The sequence below is a fragment of the Anomaloglossus baeobatrachus genome, chromosome 12 (assembly GCF_048569485.1).
Source record: "Anomaloglossus baeobatrachus isolate aAnoBae1 chromosome 12, aAnoBae1.hap1, whole genome shotgun sequence".
NCBI classification, from domain to species: domain Eukaryota; kingdom Metazoa; phylum Chordata; class Amphibia; order Anura; family Aromobatidae; genus Anomaloglossus; species Anomaloglossus baeobatrachus.
Window position 1 is genome coordinate 35,219,179 of NC_134364.1, and position 20,593 is coordinate 35,239,771.

At 52.6% G+C, this 20,593-nt stretch overlaps 1 protein-coding gene across 1 annotated transcript in view; it reads right to left on the bottom strand.

The window, feature by feature from the left end:
• ZNF106 (zinc finger protein 106) overlaps positions 1–20,593 on the bottom strand; it is a 128,590-nt gene that overhangs the window by 28,694 nt on the left and 79,303 nt on the right. Inside the window, exons 17-18 of the mRNA XM_075330745.1 lie at positions 19,131–19,202; positions 17,183–17,329 (exon numbers count right to left, since the gene is read on the bottom strand). Coding sequence (XP_075186860.1) covers positions 17,183–17,329; positions 19,131–19,202 — 219 coding nt within the window. The remainder of the gene's footprint in view (positions 1–17,182; positions 17,330–19,130; positions 19,203–20,593) is intronic.

Sequence of the window (20,593 nt, forward strand, 5' to 3'; positions counted from 1 at the left end):
GTCCGACTGGATACGGATCTGCCTGCCCTCCAGCAACTGCTGGAAAGCTTATAGGGCCAGATACACTGCCCTTATCTCCAGGACATTGATCTGAAGGGAAGACTCTATCGGAGTCCAGGTTCCCTGAGCCCTGTGATGGAGGAACACCGCTCCCCACCCTGACAGGCTCGCGTCCGTGGTGACCACAGCCCAGGTTGGGGGCAGGAAGGATTTTCCCTGTGATAGAGAAGTGGGAAGAAGCCACCACTGAAGAGACGTCTTTGTTGCAAGGGAAAGAGAGACGTTCCTGTCGAGAGAGTTCGACCTCCTGTCCCATTTGTGGAGAATGTCCCACTGGAGCGGGCGCAGATGGAATTGCGTGAAGGGCACTGCTTCCATCGCTGCCACCATCTTCCCCAGGAAGTGCATGAGGCGTCTCAAGGGGTGCGACTGAGTCTGAATCAGAGACTGCACCCCTGCCTGCAGTGACAGCTGTTTGTCTAGTGGAAGCTTGACTACCTCTGACTGTGTATGAAACTCCATCCCTAGATAGGTCAGAGATTGGGTCGGTGTCAACTTTGGATTTTGGGAAGTTGATGAGCCACCCGAACTGCTGGAGGGTCTCCAGAGCGACGGTAAGGCTGTGTTGACACGCCGCCCGAGAAGGTGCCCTGACTAGGAGATCGTCTAAGTAGGGAATCACCGAGTGCCCCTGAGAATGCAGGACCGCCCCAACGGATGCCATGACTTTGGTGAAAACCCGTGGGGCTGTCGCCAGGCCGAAGGGCAATGCCACGAACTGAAGGTGTTCGTCCCCGATGGCGAAACGCAAAAAGCGTTGATGTTCTGGTGCGATCGGCACATGGAGATAGGCATCCTTGATGTCGATCGATGCGAGGAAGTCTCCTTGTGACATCGAGGCGATGACCGAGCGGAGAGATTCCATCCGGAATCGTCTGGTGCTCACGTGTTTGTTGAGCAATTTGAGGTCCAGAACGGGACGGAATGATCCGTCTTTCTTTGGCACCACGAATAAGTTGGAGTAAAAACCGCGACCCTGTTCCTGAGTGGGAACGGGGGTCACGACTCCTTTTTTCAGAGCGTCCACTGCTTGAAAAAGTGCGTCTGCTCGCGCGGGGGGCGGGGAAGTTCTGAAGAAACGAGTCGGAGGACGAGAGCTGAACTCTATCCTGTAACCGTGAGACAGGATGTCTCTCACCCATCGGTCTTGAACATGTGGCCACCAGGTGTCGCGAAAGCGGGAGAGCCTGCCACCGACCGAGGATGCGGTTTGGGGATGCCGTGAGTCATGAGGAGGCCGCCTTGGAAGCAGTGCCTCCAGCGGTCTTTTGGGGGCGTGACTTAGACCGCCACGCATAGGAGTTCCTCTGGCCTTTGTCCTGTCTATTTGACGAAGAGGACTGTGGCTTGGCGGAGGGACGAAAGGACCGAAACCTCGATTGAATTTTTCGTTGCTGAGGTCTCTTAGGTTTGGACTGGGGTAAGGAGGAGTCCTTTCCCTTGGATTCCTTAATAAATAATCTCATCCAATCGTTCGCCAAACAATCTCTCGCCAGAAAACGGCAAACCGGTTAAGAACCTCTTGGAAGCCGAGTCTGCCTTCCATTCGCGCAGCCACATGGCCCTGCGGACTGCAACCGAATTAGCGGATGCCACCGCTGTACGGCTAGCAGAGTCTAGGACTGCGTTCATGGCGTAGGAAGAAAACGCCGACGCCTGAGAGATTAAAGATGCAACCTGCGGGGCAGACGTACGTGTGACCGCATTAATCTCAGCCAGACAAGCTGAGATAGCTTGGAGTGCCCACACGGCTGCAAAGGCCGGGGCAAAAGACGCTCCCGTGGCCTCATAGATGGATTTCACCAGGAGTTCTATCTGCCTGTCAGTGGCATCTTTTAGTGATGAGCCATCTATAACCGAAACCACAGATCTAGCCGCCAATCTGGAGACTGGGGGATCCACCTTAGGACATTGAGCCCAACCCTTAACTACGTCAGCGGGGAAGGGGTAACGTGTGTCAGTAAGGCGCTTAGTAAAGCGCTTGTCCGGAACCGCTCTGGGCTTCTGGATGGCATCCCTGAAGTTAGAGTGATCAAAAAATGCACTCCGTGTACGTTTGGGAAACCTAAACTGGTGTTTCTCCTGCTGAGAGGCCGACTCCTCTATAGGTGGAGGCGGGGGAGATAGATCCAACACCTGATTGATGGACGAGATAAGATCATTTACTAAGGCGTCCCCTTCAGGTGTATCAAGATTGAGAGCAACATCAGGGTCCGAGCCCTGAGCTGCAACCTCCGCCTCGTCCTCCAGAGAGTCCTCAAGCTGGGAACCCGAGCAGCGTGAGGAAGTCGGGGAAGATTCCAAGCGAGCCCGCTTAGCTGGTCTGGGACTGTGGTCCGTGGAGGAGTCCTCCACGTGAGACCTAGGGTCCACCCCGGCCGGGGTGTACCGAGAGGGACCTGGAGGCGCCGATCTATCAGGGTCAGGGGCCTGTGTAAGGACCGGTCTGGACTGCAGGGCTTCCAGCAACTTGGCAGACCATTTGTCCATAGACTGAGCCATGGATTGTGAGAGTGACTCAGAGCTTTTCAGCAAAGAAGGGAATTTTGTTACTTACCGTAAATTCCTTTTCTTCTAGCTCCTATTGGGAGACCCAGACGATTGGGTGTATAGCACTGCCTCCGGAGGCCACACAAAGCATTACACTAAAAAGTGTAAGGCCCCTCCCCTTCTGGCTATACACCCCCAGTGGGATCACTGGCTCACCAGTTTTAGTGCAAAAGCAAGAAGGAGGAAAGCCAATAACTGGTTTAAACAAATTCACTCCGAAGTAACGTCGGAGAACTGAAAACCGTTCAACATGAACAACATGTGTACCCGAAAAACAACCAAAAATCCCGAAGGACAACAGGGCGGGTGCTGGGTCTCCCAATAGGAGCTAGAAGAAAAGGAATTTACGGTAAGTAACAAAATTCCCTTCTTCTTCGGCGCTCCATTGGGAGACCCAGACGATTGGGACGTCCAAAAGCTGTCCCTGGGTGGGTAAAGAAATACCTCATGTTAGAGCTGCAAAGACAGCCCTCCCCTACGGGGAGGCAACTGCCGCCTGCAGGACTCTTCTACCTAGGCTGGCGTCCGCCGAAGCATAGGTATGCACCTGATAATGTTTGGTGAAAGTGTGCAGACTCGACCAGGTAGCTGCCTGGCACACCTGTTGAGCCGTCGCCTGGTGTCGTAATGCCCAGGACGCACCCACGGCTCTGGTAGAATGGGCCTTCAACCCTGATGGAACCGGAAGCCCAGCAGAACGGTAGGCTTCAAGAATTGGTTCTTTGATCCATCGAGCCATGGTGGCCTTAGAAGCCTGCGACCCTTTGCGCTTACCAGCGACAAGGACAAAGAGTGCATCCGAGCGGCGCAGGGGCGCCGTGCGGGAAATGTAGATTCTGAGTGCTCTCACCAGATCCAACAAATGTAGATCCTTTTCATACCGATGAACTGCATGCGGATAAAAGGAAGGCAATGAGATATCCTGATTAAGGTGAAAAGAGGATACCACCTTAGGGAGAAACTCCTGAATGGGGCGCAGCACTACCTTGTCCTGGTGGAACACCAGGAAAGGAGCTTTGCATGACAGCGCTGCTAGTTCAGACACTCTCCGAAGAGACGTGACCGCTACCAGAAATGCCACTTTCTGTGAGAGTCGAGAAAGTGACACATCCCTCAGGGGCTCGAAAGGCGGCTTCTGGAGAGCAACAAGGACCTTGTTTAGATCCCACGGATCTAACGGCCGCCTGTACGGAGGTACGATATGACACACCCCCTGCAGGAACGTGCGCACCTTAGAAAGTCGCGCTAGACGCTTCTGAAAAAACACGGATAGTGCCGAGACTTGCCCTTTAAGGGAGCCGAGCGACAAGCCCTTTTCCAACCAAGATTGCAGGAAGGAAAGAAAGACAGGTAACGCGAATGGCCAGGGGGATACTCCTTGTGCAGAGCACCAGGATAAGAAAATCTTCCACGTTCTGTGGTAGATCTTAGCAGAAGTGGACTTCCTAGCCTGTCTCATGGTGGCCACGACCCCTTGGGGTAAGCCTGAAGACGCTAGGATCCAGGACTCAATGGCCACACAGTCAGGTTCAGGGCCGCAGAATTCCGATGGAAAAACGGCCCTTGGGACAGTAAGTCTGGACGGTCTGGTAGTGCCCACGGTTGGCCGACCGTGAGATGCCACAGATCCGGGTACCACGACCTCCTCGGCCAGTCTGGGGCGACGAGTATGACGCGGCCGCAATCGGATCTGATCTTGCGTAACACTCTGGGCAGGAGTGCCAGAGGTGGAAACACATAAGGGAGCCGGAACTGCGACCAATCTTGCACTAAGGCGTCTGCCGCTAGAGCTCTTTGATCGCGAGACCGCGCTATGAAGGTCGGGACCTTGTTGTTGTGCCGAGACGCCATTAGGTCGACGTCCGGCACCCCCCAGCGGCGGCAGATTTCCTGAAACACGTCCGGGTGAAGGGACCATTCCCCTGCGTCCATGCCCTGGCGACTGAGGAAGTCTGCTTCCCAGTTTTCTACGCCCGGGATGTGAACTGCTGATATGGTGGATGCTCTTTCCTCCACCCACATCAGAATCCGCCTGACTTCCTGGAAGGCTTGCGGACTGCGTGTCCCTCCTTGGTGGTTGATGTATGCCACCGCTGTGGAGTTGTCCGACTGAACTCGGATCTGCTTTCCTTCCAGCCACTGCTGGAAGGCTAATAGGGCAAGATACACTGCCCTGATTTCCAGAACATTGATCTGAAGTGTGGACTCCTGCTGAGTCCACGTCCCTTGAGCCCTGTGGTGGAGAAAAACTGCTCCCCACCCTGACAGACTCGCGTCTGTCGTGATCACTGCCCAGGATGGGGGCAGGAATGATCTTCCCTGTGATAATGAGGTGGGAAGAAGCCACCATTGCAGAGAGTCCTTGGCCGTCTGAGAAAGGGAGACTTTCCTGTCTAGGGAAGTTGTCTTCCCGTCCCATTGGCGGAGAATGTCCCATTGAAGTGGTCGCAGATGAAACTGCGCGAACGGGACTGCCTCCATTGCTGCCACCATCTTCCCAAGGAAGTGCATGAGGCGCCTTAAGGGATACGACTGACCCTGAAGGAGAGACTGCACCCCTGTCTGTAGTGACCGCTGCTTGTCAAGCGGAAGCTTCACTATCGCTGAGAGAGTATGAAACTGCATGCCAAGATACGTTAGTGATTGAGTCGGTATCAGGTTGGACTTTGAAAAGTTGATGATCCACCCGAAAGTCTGGAGAGTCTCCAGCGCAACATTCAGGCTGTGTTGGCATGCCTCTTGAGAGGGTGCTTTGACAAGTAGATCGTCTAAGTAAGGGATCACCGAATGTCCCTGAGAATGCAAGACTGCTACCACTGCCGCCATGACCTTGGTGAAAACCCGTGGGGCTGTCGCCAGACCGAATGGCAGAGCTACGAACTGGAGATGGTCGTCTCCTATCACGAAACGTAGAAAACGTTGGTGCTCTGTAGCAATCGGCACGTGGAGATAAGCATCCTTGATGTCTATTGATGCAAGAAAATCTCCTTGAGACATTGAGGCAATGACGGAGCGGAGGGATTCCATCCGGAACCGCCTGGCGTTCACATGTTTGTTGAGCAGCTTTAGGTCCAGAACAGGACGAAATGAGCCGTCCTTTTTTGGAACCACAAAGAGATTGGAGTAAAAACCTTGCCCTTGTTCCTGCAGAGGAACAGGGATCACCACTCCTTCTGCTTTTAGTGAGCACACCGCTTGCAGAAGGGCATCTGCTCGGTCGGGATGTGGGGAGGTTCTGAAGAACCGAGGCGGAGGACGAGAACTGAATTCTATCCTGTACCCGTGAGACAAAATGTCTGTTACCCACCGGTCTTTGACCTGTGGCAGCCAAATGTCGCAAAAGCGGGAGAGCCTGCCACCGACCGAGGATGCGGAGGGATGAGGCCGAAAGTCATGAGGCAGCCGCCTTGGAAGCGGTTCCTCCGGTTGCTTTCTTGGGGCGTGAATGAGCCCGCCAGGAATCTGAGCTCCTTTGCTCCTTCTGAGTCCCTTTGGACGAGGAGAATTGGGTCTTGCCGGAGCCTCGAAAGGACCGAAACCTCGACTGCCACTTCCTCTGTTGAGGTTTGCTTGATCTGGGCTGGGGTAAGGAGGAGTCCTTACCCTTGGATTGCTTAATGATTTCAGCCAATTGTTCACCAAACAGTCTATCTACAGATAGTGGCAAGCTGGTTAAACATTTTTTGGAAGCAGAATCCGCTTTCCATTCCTTTAACCACAAGGCTCTGCGCAAGACAACAGAGTTGGCAGACGCAATTGAGGTACGGCTTGTAGAGTCCAGGACAGCGTTGATAGCATAAGTCGCAAACGCAGACATTTGCGAGGTTAGGGACGCTACTCGCGGCACTGCTGGACATATGATAGAGTCCACCTGTGCCAGGCCAGCTGAAATAGCTTGGAGTGCCCACACGGCCGCGAATGCTGGAGCAAACGACGCGCCGATAGCTTCATAGACAGACTTTAACCAAAGGTCCATCTGTCTGTCATTGGCATCTTTAAGTGAAGCCCCATCTTCCACTGCAACTATGGATCTAGCTGCAAGCCTGGAGATTGGGGGGTCCACCTTTGGACACTGGGTCCAGCGTTTGACCACGTCAGGGGGAAAGGGATAACGTGTATCCTTAAGACGTTTGGAGAAACGCTTATCTGGGTAAGCATGGTGTTTCTGGACTGATTCTCTGAAGTCAGCGTGGTCCAGAAAAGTACTCAGTTTAGGCTTGGGATACCTGAAATGGAACTTCTCCTGCTGTGCCGCTGCCTCCTCTGCAGAAGGGGCAGGGGGAGAAATTTCCAATAGACTATTGATGGCCGCTATAAGGTCATTTACCATGGCGTCACCATCAGGAGTATCCAGATTGAGAGCGGTTTCAGGATTAGACTCCTGATCCCCCTCCTCTGTCTCATCATGTAGAGACTCTTCTCGCTGAGACCCTGATCCGCGTGATGACGTGGAGGGTCTCTCCCAGCGAGCACGCTTAGGCTGCCTGGGACTGTCATCTGAATCAGAGCCATCAGGCTGAGATGCCTGGGACCCCCTTGAAGCACGGATTAACTCCAACTGAGGGGGACCGGGGAACATTGCCGCAGCAGTGTCCATGGACTGAGTAACTGGCCTGGCCTGCAAGGTCTCTAGGATTTTTGTCATAGTGACAGACATCCTGTCAGCAAAAACTGCAAACTCTGTCCCCGTCACCGGGACAGGGTTCACCGGCGACTCTGCCTGGGCCACTACCACCATAGACTCCGGCTGACGAAGTGGCACAGGGACCGAACATTGCACACAATGGGGGTCATTGTAACCTGCCGGTAGATCAGCCCCACAAGCGGCACAAGCAGCGCTCACAGCCTGTGTCTTGGCACCCTTGCGTTTTGCAGATGACATGTTGTCGTCTCCTCAGAGCCAATGGGGTATACAGCCAAGAAGCGACCTTACAGTGCAAAATATATATATATATGTACAGAGAAAAAAGTACACAAATATAACACTGTGGCACTAGTGGGGCCAGCACTTAAGTGCTGCTTACCGCCCGCTTAACGCGGGTGTGTGGTCGCCAGAAATCCCTTGTCTGGGTCTCCCAGAGCCTGTGTCCGTTCTCCAGCCAGACTGCATGTAGGAATGGCTGCCGGCGTCCTGTGGAGAGGGGCGGGCCCTGGGCGTGTGCAGACAAAAGAGCGGGAACTGGCGTCCCACTGTGCTCAGTGAGAGGGCTGGAGCATGTAAATAAGGCTCCAGCCCTCGGCGCTGATGATCGTACAGCGTCTCTCCCTCGCCCTGATTGACAGGGTGGGGGCGGGAACGAAGCGGAGCTAGGCCGCAGAAGCCGGGGACTAAATTTATAAGCGACGCCGTCGTAAAAGCACGGTCGTCGCTAAGTCCCCGGCGCACTACAAGTCGCAGCCGCGCCGCCGCTCTAGGGGCGGCCGGCGCGGCAGTCCCCAACACATAAAGTCACTCAGAAACACTGTAGTGACTGTAACCCCAGCGCTCAGCGCTACTGTCCCCGGCGCACTAGCACACCCAGCAAGTCTGGAATGTGCGCGGCCTGTACATACGGGGACACAGAGTACCTTAATGTCGCAGGGCCTTGTCCCTGAACGGTACCCAGCTCCGTATCCAGCAGGTTCCATGGGTCTGTGGATGGAGCCCGGCCTCAGGGCTTGGGGGCCGGTAAGATCCCACTTCCTCAGAGCCCCTCAGGGGGATGGGGAAGGAAAGCAGCATGTGGGCTCCAGCCTCCGTACCCGCAATGGGTACCTCAACCTTAACAAACACCGCCGACATAAAGTGGGGTGAGAAGGGAGCATGCTGGGGGCCCTAGTATGGGCCCTCTTTTCTTCCATCCGACATAGTCAGCAGCTGCTGCTGACTAAACAGTGGAGCTATGCGTGGATGTCTGACCTCCTTCGCACAAAGCAGAAAACTGGTGAGCCAGTGATCCCACTGGGGGTGTATAGCCAGAAGGGGAGGGGCCTTACACTTTTTAGTGTAATGCTTTGTGTGGCCTCCGGAGGCAGTGCTATACACCCAATCGTCTGGGTCTCCCAATGGAGCGCCGAAGAAAACTGCAAACTCTGTCGCTGCCACCTGGACAGTGGAAGCAGGGGGGTCTGTCTGAGCCGAGGGGCCCACTAGTGACCGAGGCTCCGGCTGAGCAAGCGTAACAGGGGTCGAGCATTGCTCACAGTGAGGGTAGGTGGAACCCGCAGGTAACATGGCCCTACAAGAGGTACATGTCGCAAAAAAACCCTGTGCTTTAGTGCCCTTGCTCCTTGTGGCCGACATGCTGTGTCCTAGGAGCGTGATCACTGTGGGTATATAGAAAAAAGGGTATACAGCCCGGCCGAACAGAAATAAGTATATATATATATACGTATCTATACCGGCACCCAAGGGGACCAACACCGAGTGACCGGTGCGGCTTACCGACCGCTAAAAAGCGGGGTGTGTATGCTCCAGATTCCCTGCCTTGGTCTCCCAGAGCTGCAGAGCTGTTCTCTGTGATTCTCCACCGGCAAAATGTCCTAAAGATGGCTGCCGGAGCTCTCAGGGGAGGAGTGAAGCCATGGGCGGCGTTAGGAAAGAAGGGAATTTTGTTTACTTACCGTAAATTCCTTTTCTTCTAGCTCTAATTGGGAGACCCAGACAATTGGGTGTATAGCTACTGCCTCCGGAGGCCACACAAAGTATTACACTTAAAAGTGTAAGGCCCCTCCCCTACTGCCTATACACCCCCCGTGGGATCACGGGCTCCTCAGTTTTAGTGCAAAAGCAAGAAGGAGGAAAGCCAATAAACTGGTTTAAACAAATTCAATCCGAAGGAATATCGGAGAACTGAAACCATTCAACATGAACAACATGTGTATACAAAAAAACAGGGGCGGGTGCTGGGTCTCCCAATTAGAGCTAGAAGAAACGGAATTTACGGTAAGTAAACAAAATTCCCTTCTTCTTTGTCGCTCTATTGGGAGACCCAGACAATTGGGATGTCCAAAAGCAATCCCTGGGTGGGTAAAATAATACCTCGTGATAGGGCCATAAAAACGGCCCTTCTTTACAGGTGGGCAATTGCCGCCTGAATGACTTGTCTACCTAGGCTGGCGTCCGCCGAAGCATAGGTATGCACCTGATAATGCTTGGAAAAAGTGTGCAGACTCGACCAAGTAGCCGCCTGGCACACTTGCTGAGCCGTAGCCTGGTGCCGTAATGCCCAGGACGCACCCACGGCTCTGGTAGAATGGGCCTTCAGCCCTGAGGGAACCGGAAGCCCCGCAGAACGGTAGGCTTCAAGAATTGGTTCCTTGATCCACCGAGCCAGGGTGGATTTGGAAGCTTGCGATCCTTTACGCTGGCCAGCGACAAGGACAAAGAGTGCATCCGAACGGCGCAGAGGAGCCGTGCGGGAAATGTAGATTCTGAGTGCTCTCACCAGATCCAACAAATGCAAATCCTTTTCACATTGATGAACTGGACGAGGACACAAAGAAGGTAAGGAGATATCCTGATTGAGATGAAAGGGGGATACCACCTTAGGAAGAAACTCCGGAATCGGGCGCACAACCACCTTGTCCTGGTGAAACACCAGGAAGGGGGATTTGCATGACAGTGCTGCTAGCTCGGACACTCTCCGAAGAGATGTGACCGCTACTAGAAAGGCCACTTTCTGTGAAAGGCGAGAAAGGGAAACATCCCTCAAAGGCTCGAAAGGCGGCTTCTGGAGAGCAATTAGAACCCTGTTCAGATCCCAGGGCTCTAACGGCCGCTTGTAAGGAGGGACGATATGACAAACCCCTTGCAGGAACGTGCGTACCTGAGGGAGTCGTGCTAGGCGCTTCTGAAAAAATACAGATAGCGCAGAGACTTGTCCCTTAAGGGAGCCGAGCGACAGACCTTTTTCCAACCCGGATTGCAGGAAGGAAAGAAAAGTAGGCAAAGCAAATGGCCAGGGAGAAACTCCCTGAGCAGAGCACCAAGCTAAGAATATCTTCCACGTCCTGTGGTAGATCTTAGCAGAGGTTAGTTTCCTAGCCTGTCTCATGGTGGCAATGACCTCTTGAGATAATCCTGTAGACGCTAGGATCCAGGACTCAATGGCCACACAGTCAGGCTCAGGGCCGCAGAATTCTGATGGAAAAACGGCCCTTGAGACAGCAAGTCTGGTCGGTCTGGTATTGCCCACGGTTGTCCTACCGTGAGATGCCACAGATCCGGGTACCACGACCTCCTTGGCCAGTCTGGGGCGACGAGGATGGCGCGGCGGCAGTCGGACCTGATCTTGCGTAGCACTCTGGGCAACAGCGCCAGAGGTGGGAACACATAAGGCAGCCGGAACTGCGACCAATCTTGGACTAAGGCGTCCGCCGCTAGAGCTCTGAGATCGTGAGACCGTGCCATGAAGGCCGGGACCTTGTTGTTGTGCCGGGACGCCATTAGGTTGACGTCCGGGCTCCCCCAGCGGCGACAGATCTCCTGAAACACGTCCGGGTGAAGAGACCATTCCCCTGCGTCCATACCCTGGCGACTGAGGAAGTCTGCTTCCCAGTTTTCTACGCCCGGGATGTGAACTGCGGATATGGTGGATGCTGTGTCTTCCACCCACGTCAGAATTCGCCGGACTTCCTGGAAGGCTTGCCGACTGCGTGTCCCTCCTTGGTGGTTGATGTATGCCACCGCTGTGGAGTTGTCCGACTGAATTCGGATCTGCTTGCCTTCTAGCCACTGCTGGAAGGCTCGTAGGGCAAGATACACTGCTCTGATTTCCAGAACATTGATCTGAAGGGTGGACTCTTGCTGAGTCCACGTACCTTGAGCTCGGTGGTGGAGAAAAACTGCTCCCCACCCTGATAGACTCGCGTCCGTTGTGACCACCGCCCAGGATGGGGGTAGGAAGGATTTTCCTATGGACAGTGAGGAGGGAAGAAGCCACCACTGAAGAGAGTCCTTGGCTGCCTGAGAAAGGTAGACGTTCCTGTCTAGGGACGTCGACTTCCCGTCCCATTGGCGGAGAATGTCCCACTGTAGTGGACGCAGATGAAACTGCGCAAAAGGGACTGCCTCCATTGCTGCTACCATCTTCCCTAAGAAGTGCATGAGGCGTCTCAAGGGGTGCGACTGGCCCTGAAGGAGAGATTGCACCCCTGTCTGTAGTGAACGCTGTTTGTCCAGCGGAAGCATCACTATCGCTGATAGAGTATGAAACTCCATGCCAAGGTATGTTATCGATTGGGTTGGAGTCAGATTTGACTTTGAAAAGTTGATGATCCACCCGAAACTCTGGAGAGTCTCCAGCGCAACGTTCAGACTGTGTTGGCATGCCTCTTGAGAGGGTGCCTTGACAAGTAGATCGTCCAAGTAAGGGATCACAGAGTGACCCTGAGAGTGCAGGACTGCTACTACTGCTGCCATGACCTTGGTGAAGACCCTTGGGGCTGTCGCCAGACCGAAAGGCAGGGCTACGAACTGAAGGTGTTCGTCTCCTATAACGAAGCGTAGAAAACGCTGGTGCTCTGGAGCAATCGGCACGTGGAGATAAGCATCCTTGATGTCTATTGATGCTAGGAAATCTCCTTGAGACATTGAGGCGATGACGGAGCGGAGGGATTCCATCCGGAACCGCCTGGTTTTCACGTGCTTGTTGAGCAGTTTTAGGTCCAGAACAGGACGGAAAGACCCGTCCTTTTTTGGCACCACAAACAAATTGGAGTAAAAACCGTGACCTTGCTCCTAAAGAGGAACAGGGATCACCACTCCTTCTGCCTTTAAAGAGCACACCGCCTGCAGAAGAGCCTCGGCTCGGCCGGGAGGCGGAGAAGTTCTGAAGAATCGAGTTGGAGGACGAGAGCTGAACTCTATCCTGTACCCGTGAGACAGAATGTCTCTCACCCAACGGTCTTTGACATGTGGCAGCCAAATGTCGCCAAAGCGGGAGAGCCTGCCACCGACCGAGGATGCGGAGAGAGGAGGCCGAGAGTCATGAGGAAGCCGCCTTGGTAGCGGTTCCTCCAGCTGCTTTCTTTGGGCGTGACTGAGCCCGCCAAGAATCTGAGCTCCTCTGATCCTTTTGAGTCCTTTTGGACGAAGAGAATTGGGACCTGCCCGAGCCTCGAAAGGACCGAAACCTGGACTGTCCCCTCCTCTGTTGGGGTTTATTTGGTCTGGGCTGAGGTAAGGAAGAATCCTTACCCTTGGACTGTTTAATGATTTCATCCAATCTCTCACCAAACAGTCTGTCACCAGAAAATGGTAAACTGGTTAAGCACTTCTTGGAAGCAGAATCTGCCTTCCATTCCCTTAACCACAATGCTCTGCGTAAAACCACGGAGTTGGCGGACGCCACTGCCGTACGGCTTGTAGAATCCAGGACAGCATTAATAGCGTAAGACGCAAATGCAGACATTTGAGAGGTTAAGGACGCTACTTGCGGAACAGGTGTACGTGTGACAGTGTCAATCTGCGCCAGACCAGCTGAAATAGCTTGGAGTGCCCATACAGCTGCGAATGCTGGAGCAAACGACGCGCCGATAGCTTCATAGATGGATTTCAACCAGAGTTCCATCTGTCTGTCAGTGGCATCTTTAAGTGAAGCCCCATCTTCCACTGCAACTATGGATCTAGCCGCAAGCCTGGAGATTGGGGGATCCACCTTTGGACACTGGGTCCAGCTCTTGACCACGTCCGGGGGAAAGGGATAACGTGTATCCTTAAGACGTTTGGAGAAACGCTTATCTGGATAAGCGTGGTGTTTCTGGACTGACTCTCTAAAGTCAGAGTGGTCCAGAAAAGTACTCAATTTACGCTTGGGATACCTGAAATGGAATTTCTCCTGCTGTGAAGCTGACTCCTCCACTGGAGGAGCTGGAGAAGAAATATCCAACATTTTATTAATGGACGCTATGAGATCATTCACTATTGCGTCCCCATCAGGTGTATCCAGATTGAGAGCGGTCTCAGGATCAGAATCCTGATCAGCTACCTCTGCCTCATCATACAGAGAGTCCTCCTGCTGGGACCCTGACCAGTGTGATGAAGTCGAGGGTCGCTCATAGCGAGCTCGCTTAGGCTGTCTGGGACTGTCGTCCGTGTCAGAGCCATCACACCGGGATGCATGGGACCCCCCCGGAGCACGGATTTGTTCCAAATGGGGGAGGCCAGTGAGCATTGAATCAACAGTGCCCATGGTCTGAGCTACCGGTCTGGACTGCAAAGTCTCAAGGATTTTAGACATAGTCACCGACAGTTTATCACCAAAAACTGCAAACTCCGTCCCTGTCACCTGGACAGTGTTCACAGGCGGTTCTCCTTGAGCCACTTCTAGCAGAGACCCTGGCTGAGCAAGTGCTACAGGGGCCGAGCATTGCACACAATGGGGGTCAGTGGCACCTGCCGGTAGAACAGCCCCACATGCGGTACAAGTAGCATAGAAAGCCTGTGTCTTGGCCCCCTTGCTTTTTGCGGACGACATGCTGTTGTCTAGCAATCTAGGAGGGTATATAGCCAAGAATAGCGACCGTACAGTGCACTGTATAGCATACAAGCATAAAGTACAAATGAACACTTCGGCACTAATGGGGTCAGCACCCGAGGTGCCTCTTACCGCCCGCTGCCAGCGGGTGTGTGGTCGCCAGAATCCCGTGTCTGGGTCTCCCAGAGCTTGTCTCCCCTCTCCAGTCAGACTGCAAACAGGAATGGCTGCCGGCGTCCTATGAAGAGGGGCGGGCCGTGGGCGTGCCCCAGACAAAGTGCGGGAAACTGGCGTCCCACTGTGCCCAGTGAGGGGGGTGGAGTATGCTAAGCAGACTCCAGCCCTCAGCGCTGACGTTCTGACCAGCGTCCCGCCCTTCCCCTGACTGGCAGGCCTGGGGGCGGGAACGAAACGGAACTAGGCCGCAAAAGCCGGGGACTCGATTTATAAGCGCGGCCGTCATATATGCACGGCCAGCGCGGAAGTCCCCGGCGCACCACAAGTCCCAGCCGCGCCGCAGTGTAAAAAACCGCCAGCAGCGGCTGGCGCGGCAGTCCCTAATACATAAACTCACGCAGCAAAGCTGCGGTGAGTAAAGCACAAGCGTGTCGCGCTGCTGTCCCCGGCGCACTAACACACCCAGCAATGCTGCAGTGTGTGAGCGCGATTTGTACGGGGACACAGAGTACCTTAATGTAGCAGGGTCCTGTCCCTGACGATACTCATCTCCACGTCCAGCAGATTCCCAGGGGCTGTGGACGGAGCACGGTCTCCTGTGCTTGGAGACCGATAGGATCCCACGTCACCCAGAGCCCTAAGGGGATGGGGAAGGAAAACAGCATGTGGGCTCCAGCCTCCGTACCCGCAATGGGTACCTCAACCTTAACAAACACCGCCAACAAACGTGGGGTGAGAAGGGAGCATGCTGGGGGCCCTAGTATGGGCCCTCTTTTCTTCCATCCGACAAAGTCAGCAGCTGCTGCTGACTAAACAGTGGAGCTATGCGTGGATGTCTGACCTCCTTCGCACAAAGCATGAAAACTGAGGAGCCCGTGATCCCACGGGGGGTGTATAGGCAGTAGGGGAGGGGCCTTACACTTTTAAGTGTAATACTTTGTGTGGCCTCCGGAGGCAGTAGCTATACACCCAATTGTCTGGGTCTCCCAATAGAGCGACAAAGAAAGTGCGGGAATCTGGGGTCCCCACAGTGATCAGTGAGGGGGGAGGGAGCATACAGGATGCCCCGGCCCTCACATCCGACGTCAGGTCGGCTGTCCCGCCCCTATCTCTGATAGACAGGCCCGGGGGCGGGAGTTTTGCCACTAGGCCGCGATGAAGCCGGGGACTAAATTTAATACCGCGGCCGACAAGCAGGCGCGGTCGGCGCGGTAGTCCCCGGTCTTCACAATTCAGCAGTCAGTTGCGGCGTCCGGAAACCAGGCGCTCCATACACAGTCCCCATGGGGACACAGAGTACCTCGTGGATGCAGGGCCCTGTCCCTGAGGATAGATAAGCTCCTGTCCAGCAGATTCCCTCAGGGGCTGCGGAGGGAGCACGGTCCCAGAACCTGGATGACCGCTACGGATCCCACTTCTACCAGAGCCCTCAGGGATGGAGAAGGAAACACGGCATGAGGCTCCGGGCGTCGTACCCGCAATGGGTACCTCAACCTTAACAGCACCGCCGACTTAGTGGGGTGAGAAGGGAGCATGCCGGGGGCCCCGTGGGGGCCCTCTTTTCTTCCAACCGATACCATCAGCAGCTGCTGCTGACTAAAATGGAGATGTGTGAGTGGATGTGTGCCTCCTTCCACACAAAGCATAAAACTGAGGAGCCCGTGATGCACGGGAGGGTGTATAGGCAGAGGGGAGGGGTTACACTTTTGAGTGTAATACTTTGTGTGGCCTCCGGAGGCAGAAGCTATACACCCAATTGTCTGGGTCTCCCAATGGAGCGACAAAGAAAGGGATGAGTAAATATATTACAGCATCCCACCACCGCATGCTAAATGCGGCGATGTGTTTCTAAAGTATGGTTGTCATATTACATTGTACCTACCTGCACGCAACCTCAGATCCTCACAAGATCTCCTTCTCTGCTCCTCTCTTATCTCCTCTTCCCACAATCGCATACAAGATTTCTCCCGTGCATCCCCCATACTCTGGAACACTCTACCTCAGCATATCAGACTCTCCCCTACCGTGGAAAGCTTCAAGAGGAACCTCAAGACCCACCTCTTCCAACAAGCCTACAACCTACAATAGCCCTCAGTCCAGTAGACCACTGCGCAACCAGCTCTGTCCTCACCTATTGTACCATCACCCATTCCCTGTAGACTGTGAGCCCTCGCGGGCAGGGTCCTCTCTCCTCCTGTAGACTGTGAGCCCTCGCGGGCAGGGTCCTCTCTCCTCCTATACCAGTCTGTTTTGTACTGTTAATGATTGTTGTACGTATACCCTCTTTCACTTGTAACACGCCATGGAATAAATGGCGCTATAATAATAATTAATATTTCATGACCTCCACTCAGGCTACGAGACTGGTGCTCCGTTTCTTCATGTCCAAAATAGCCAGCGCAGAGGAATAGGAAGCGCTGTGGAAAGCCTGAATCGTGCCTCCTCTGCCTTTCTCTGCCCCGGGATCGGCGCAGCAATGGAAAGCCAGTGAAAGGGGGGGATAGACTTTGTATAATGACTCTATGGAGGCCAATTTTGGACATGAAGAAACCGAGCACTGATCTGACAAAAGGAAGAAGCAGCAAAGCGGATGAGATAAAGTATAATGACTAAATATTCGCAGTGTATAGCCAATACAGAGGAGCCAAAAGAGTCACAGGACCTTGCTTTGAGGGTCATACAAACTTTCTATGCCGGCACTTGAATAAGGGTATCCTGGGCACCACTGGCGTTGACAACACCCCCTCGACATTATCTGAAGCCTAGTGATTAGACCTTGAATACGCCAGAGGAGCTCAGGATTCTGAAGAAATCTATGAGAGCTTTGACATGGATACCGAACAAGGGGCCTGTGGATCTTTTTTGTGCCAATCTGTAAAATCAGCCATTAATATGAGAGAGAGAGTTGCTGATCTTTAATATCTATAGACCAATACCTGTTTGGATCCTCGCCGGGCCGTGAAGAAGGCGTCACAGTTTTTCCACCTGCACTTCAGAGTCTGGAAGTTTGGATTTGTGTGATCTGTAAGTAGGTGGTGTTTAAGATGTTCAGCGACACCAAAAATCAGCGAGCATCCATGCCACTACAAGAGAAGAAAGTCGTCAAACACCTCAACTTCTGAAGGGCAAAATGCAATTATATAGAGTTTACCTGTTTATTTGTATTCAGCTGCAATTCATTCCCTTTATAAAAGTATAATGTACAGCACCAACGTGTAATCCTTATTGTACGATTGGGGACATTAATAAGAATTTCCATATCATACCAACAATCTGGTAATAAAACTACCAGACTGATCTGGGAAAACGTAACACATTAAGCCTGTTCTTATTAGCTTTGTAGAAACTGTGACAAGCACTAATGCCAGGTATTGCAGCCATAGCTCTTTGCAAAGAGGGGGGTGGCCGAGGCAGCAGTGCCGGACAACACATGCTAAACCAGCACTCCAGCCACTTCAGTCTCCACGCTGGTGGGGGGTCCAGCACCGTTCCCCCAAGATCATAAAGATATGGTATAAAGCAATGTTCCCCAACGCCAGGCCTCCATCATCAGATCATGTTTTCAGGATTTCCTTAGTATTACCCAGACGATAATTTCATCACTGACCAATACTACGGAGATCCTGAAAACATGATCTATTGGTGGTTCTTGGACATTGGGAGTTGGGAACATTGGCAATGGAGGAATACAAGCAAAATAGTTACAAGCCACTGTCCCCGGTGCCATTGAGATCCTGCTCCTCTATCTTGTGACCGTAGCTCCTAACTGACCGGAAGTCAGAACAAACGGTCACAAGCTCTCAATGTGAGATATTGCAAGACAAAACAATCACTGATCTCGGGGAGAACAGCCGGAGAAAAAACTGTCGGCAGCCAGCGACGGCGCTCAACACAGTGAAATCCTAGGTGCATTGCCCCCTGAGAAGTATGCAAATCAAAAAAAGATCTGTGGAGCCTCTGTTAGGAGTCTCGACACAGAAAATAGCCAGATATCCCTCCGGGAAGGACCTAGCTTAGGAGTGGCTCTTTTTAAGAAGACCACGATAACCACCATATTAAGTGGCCCTTTTAGTCAATATCCAAGTCTTTGACGAGTTTAAAGATATGACAAGGGAAAAACCAAGGCCAGGTATCCATCCACAGACAGCTGTTTCGGGGTATTGCCCCTCATCAGTGTGGAGTAGGATTCTGGCTAGGTGGGAGCAATGCCTAGTAGACGAGCAAGACAAAACAATCACTGATCTCGGGGAGACCAGCCAGAGAAAACACTGTCGGCAGCCAACGAGGGCGCTCAACACAGTGAAATCCTAGGTGCATTGCCCCCTGGGAAGTATGCAAATCGAAAAAGATCCGTGGAGCCTCTGTTAGGAGTCTCGACACAGAAAATAGCCAGATATCCCTCCGGGAATGTCTCTGTCTGTGGATGGATACCTGGCCTTGGTATTTCCCTTGTCATATCTTTAAACCCGTCAAAGAGTTGGATATTGACTAAAAGGGCCACTTAATACGGTGGTTATGGTGGTCTCCTTAAAAAGAGCCACTCCTTGGCTAGGTCCTTCCCGGAGGGATATCTGGCTATTTTCTGTGTCGAGACTCCTAACAGAGGCCCCACGGATCTTTCTTAATGTGAGATATTGGTAAATGACATCCGTCTCGCCCAGCAAACACTGTAGAGATCCGTCAGGTCACTACTAGCAGAAGATGGATGAAGCGGAACCAAGAACAGATGAAGATGGCGGCTGAAAAGTATGAAACCACATTAATGATGGAACTATGGCGGTAAAAAAAAAAAACAAAAAAAACCCAAGACACTGGAGCTGGGTGTTCAATAAAGTCTTCAAACATGACGTGATGAATTCAGCAGTAATGCAGCAATATTCTTACCCAGCAGCGATAATTCTGCATCAGGTTCAGACGCATGGCTTTTACACTGCCGTCATAACAGCCGGTGTAGATCTACAAGACAGATGACAACCACGTCTCAAATCATTTATATGTGGTAATTGGGCAACAATGGGAAATAGGTGCAAACATATTTTCATGTTTTATTTGATACTGAAAACACAATTTGTTTTTCAGTACTTATACTTAAAATGATAAAATAACTCTCTAATGACCAGATATATGTGTGTTGCCGCCTTTTTGTCTTCTACACCAGGCACACATCTATCAAAAATCTCTATTGGAACTGGCGATGCTTGCTTTCAATAGTTGTGCTCAGTGAGTGCTATGTAGATGGCAAAGTAGAAGACAGAAGCAGCAATATACCACCTCTGTCTTCTCCCTAGGCTCCCCAGCTGACATGCAAGAGATTGCTTTAATCCTCACATCAATATCTACAATGCCACAGGGTTAAAGCCCAGGACTGTGTGCCATAAATGACGGCATTTGGTTACTGATCAAGTTAAATGGTAACATTATGAAATACATCTCATCCCACAAAAAACAACAACTATGGTTATATCAATAAATTAAAAAACAAAAACCAAAAAAAAAACTGGCTGCGATAAAGGAGACTTGGTCAATCAAAGCACTGCTGACAGGCTTTATTCATTGCCAAAAACTATGGGAGAACTATCCGCTCAGATAGTCTCTGCTAGGCTCAGAGTAAGGGTCAGGTCTCTCCGTATGTGCGAATAGAAAGAGACCTTAAGGGTGCTTTACACGCTGCGACATCGCTAACGATATATTGTCGGGCTCACGGTGTTTGTGACGCACATCCGGCGCCGTTAGTGACATTGCAGCGTGTGACAGCTAGAAGCGACGATCAACGATCGCAAAAACGGCAAAAATCGATGATCGTTGACACGTCGCTCCAAATCATAATGTCATTGGTGTTTCATTCCGCAGGTTGTTCATCGTTCCTGCGGCAGCACACATCGCTATGTGTGACACCGCAGGAAAGACGATCATCCTACCTGCGCCCACCGGAAAGGAGGAAGGAAGGAAGGAGGTGGGCGGCATGATCCGGCCGCTCATCTCCGCCCCTCCTCTGCTATTGGGCGGCCGTTTAGTGACGCCGAACGCACCTCCACTTTGAAGGAGGGATTGTTCGGCGGCCACCGCGACGTCGCTGAACAGGTATGTGTGTGGCGCTGCTGTAGCGATATTGTTCGCTACGGCAACGATCAACACATGTCGCACGAACGACGGGGGCGGGTGCTATCGCTCGCGACATCGTTAGCAATCGCTAGCGATGTCGCAGCGTGTAAAGCACCCTTAACAATCAAGCTGAGCCCAGCAGAAAAAAAAGCACAAAGAAAGTCGCAGAGCAAACATCTGCCATGAAAAATACCTCCAAATTGCAGCGAGCAATCGAGGATAGTGATTTTTTTTGCTGCAGTGGA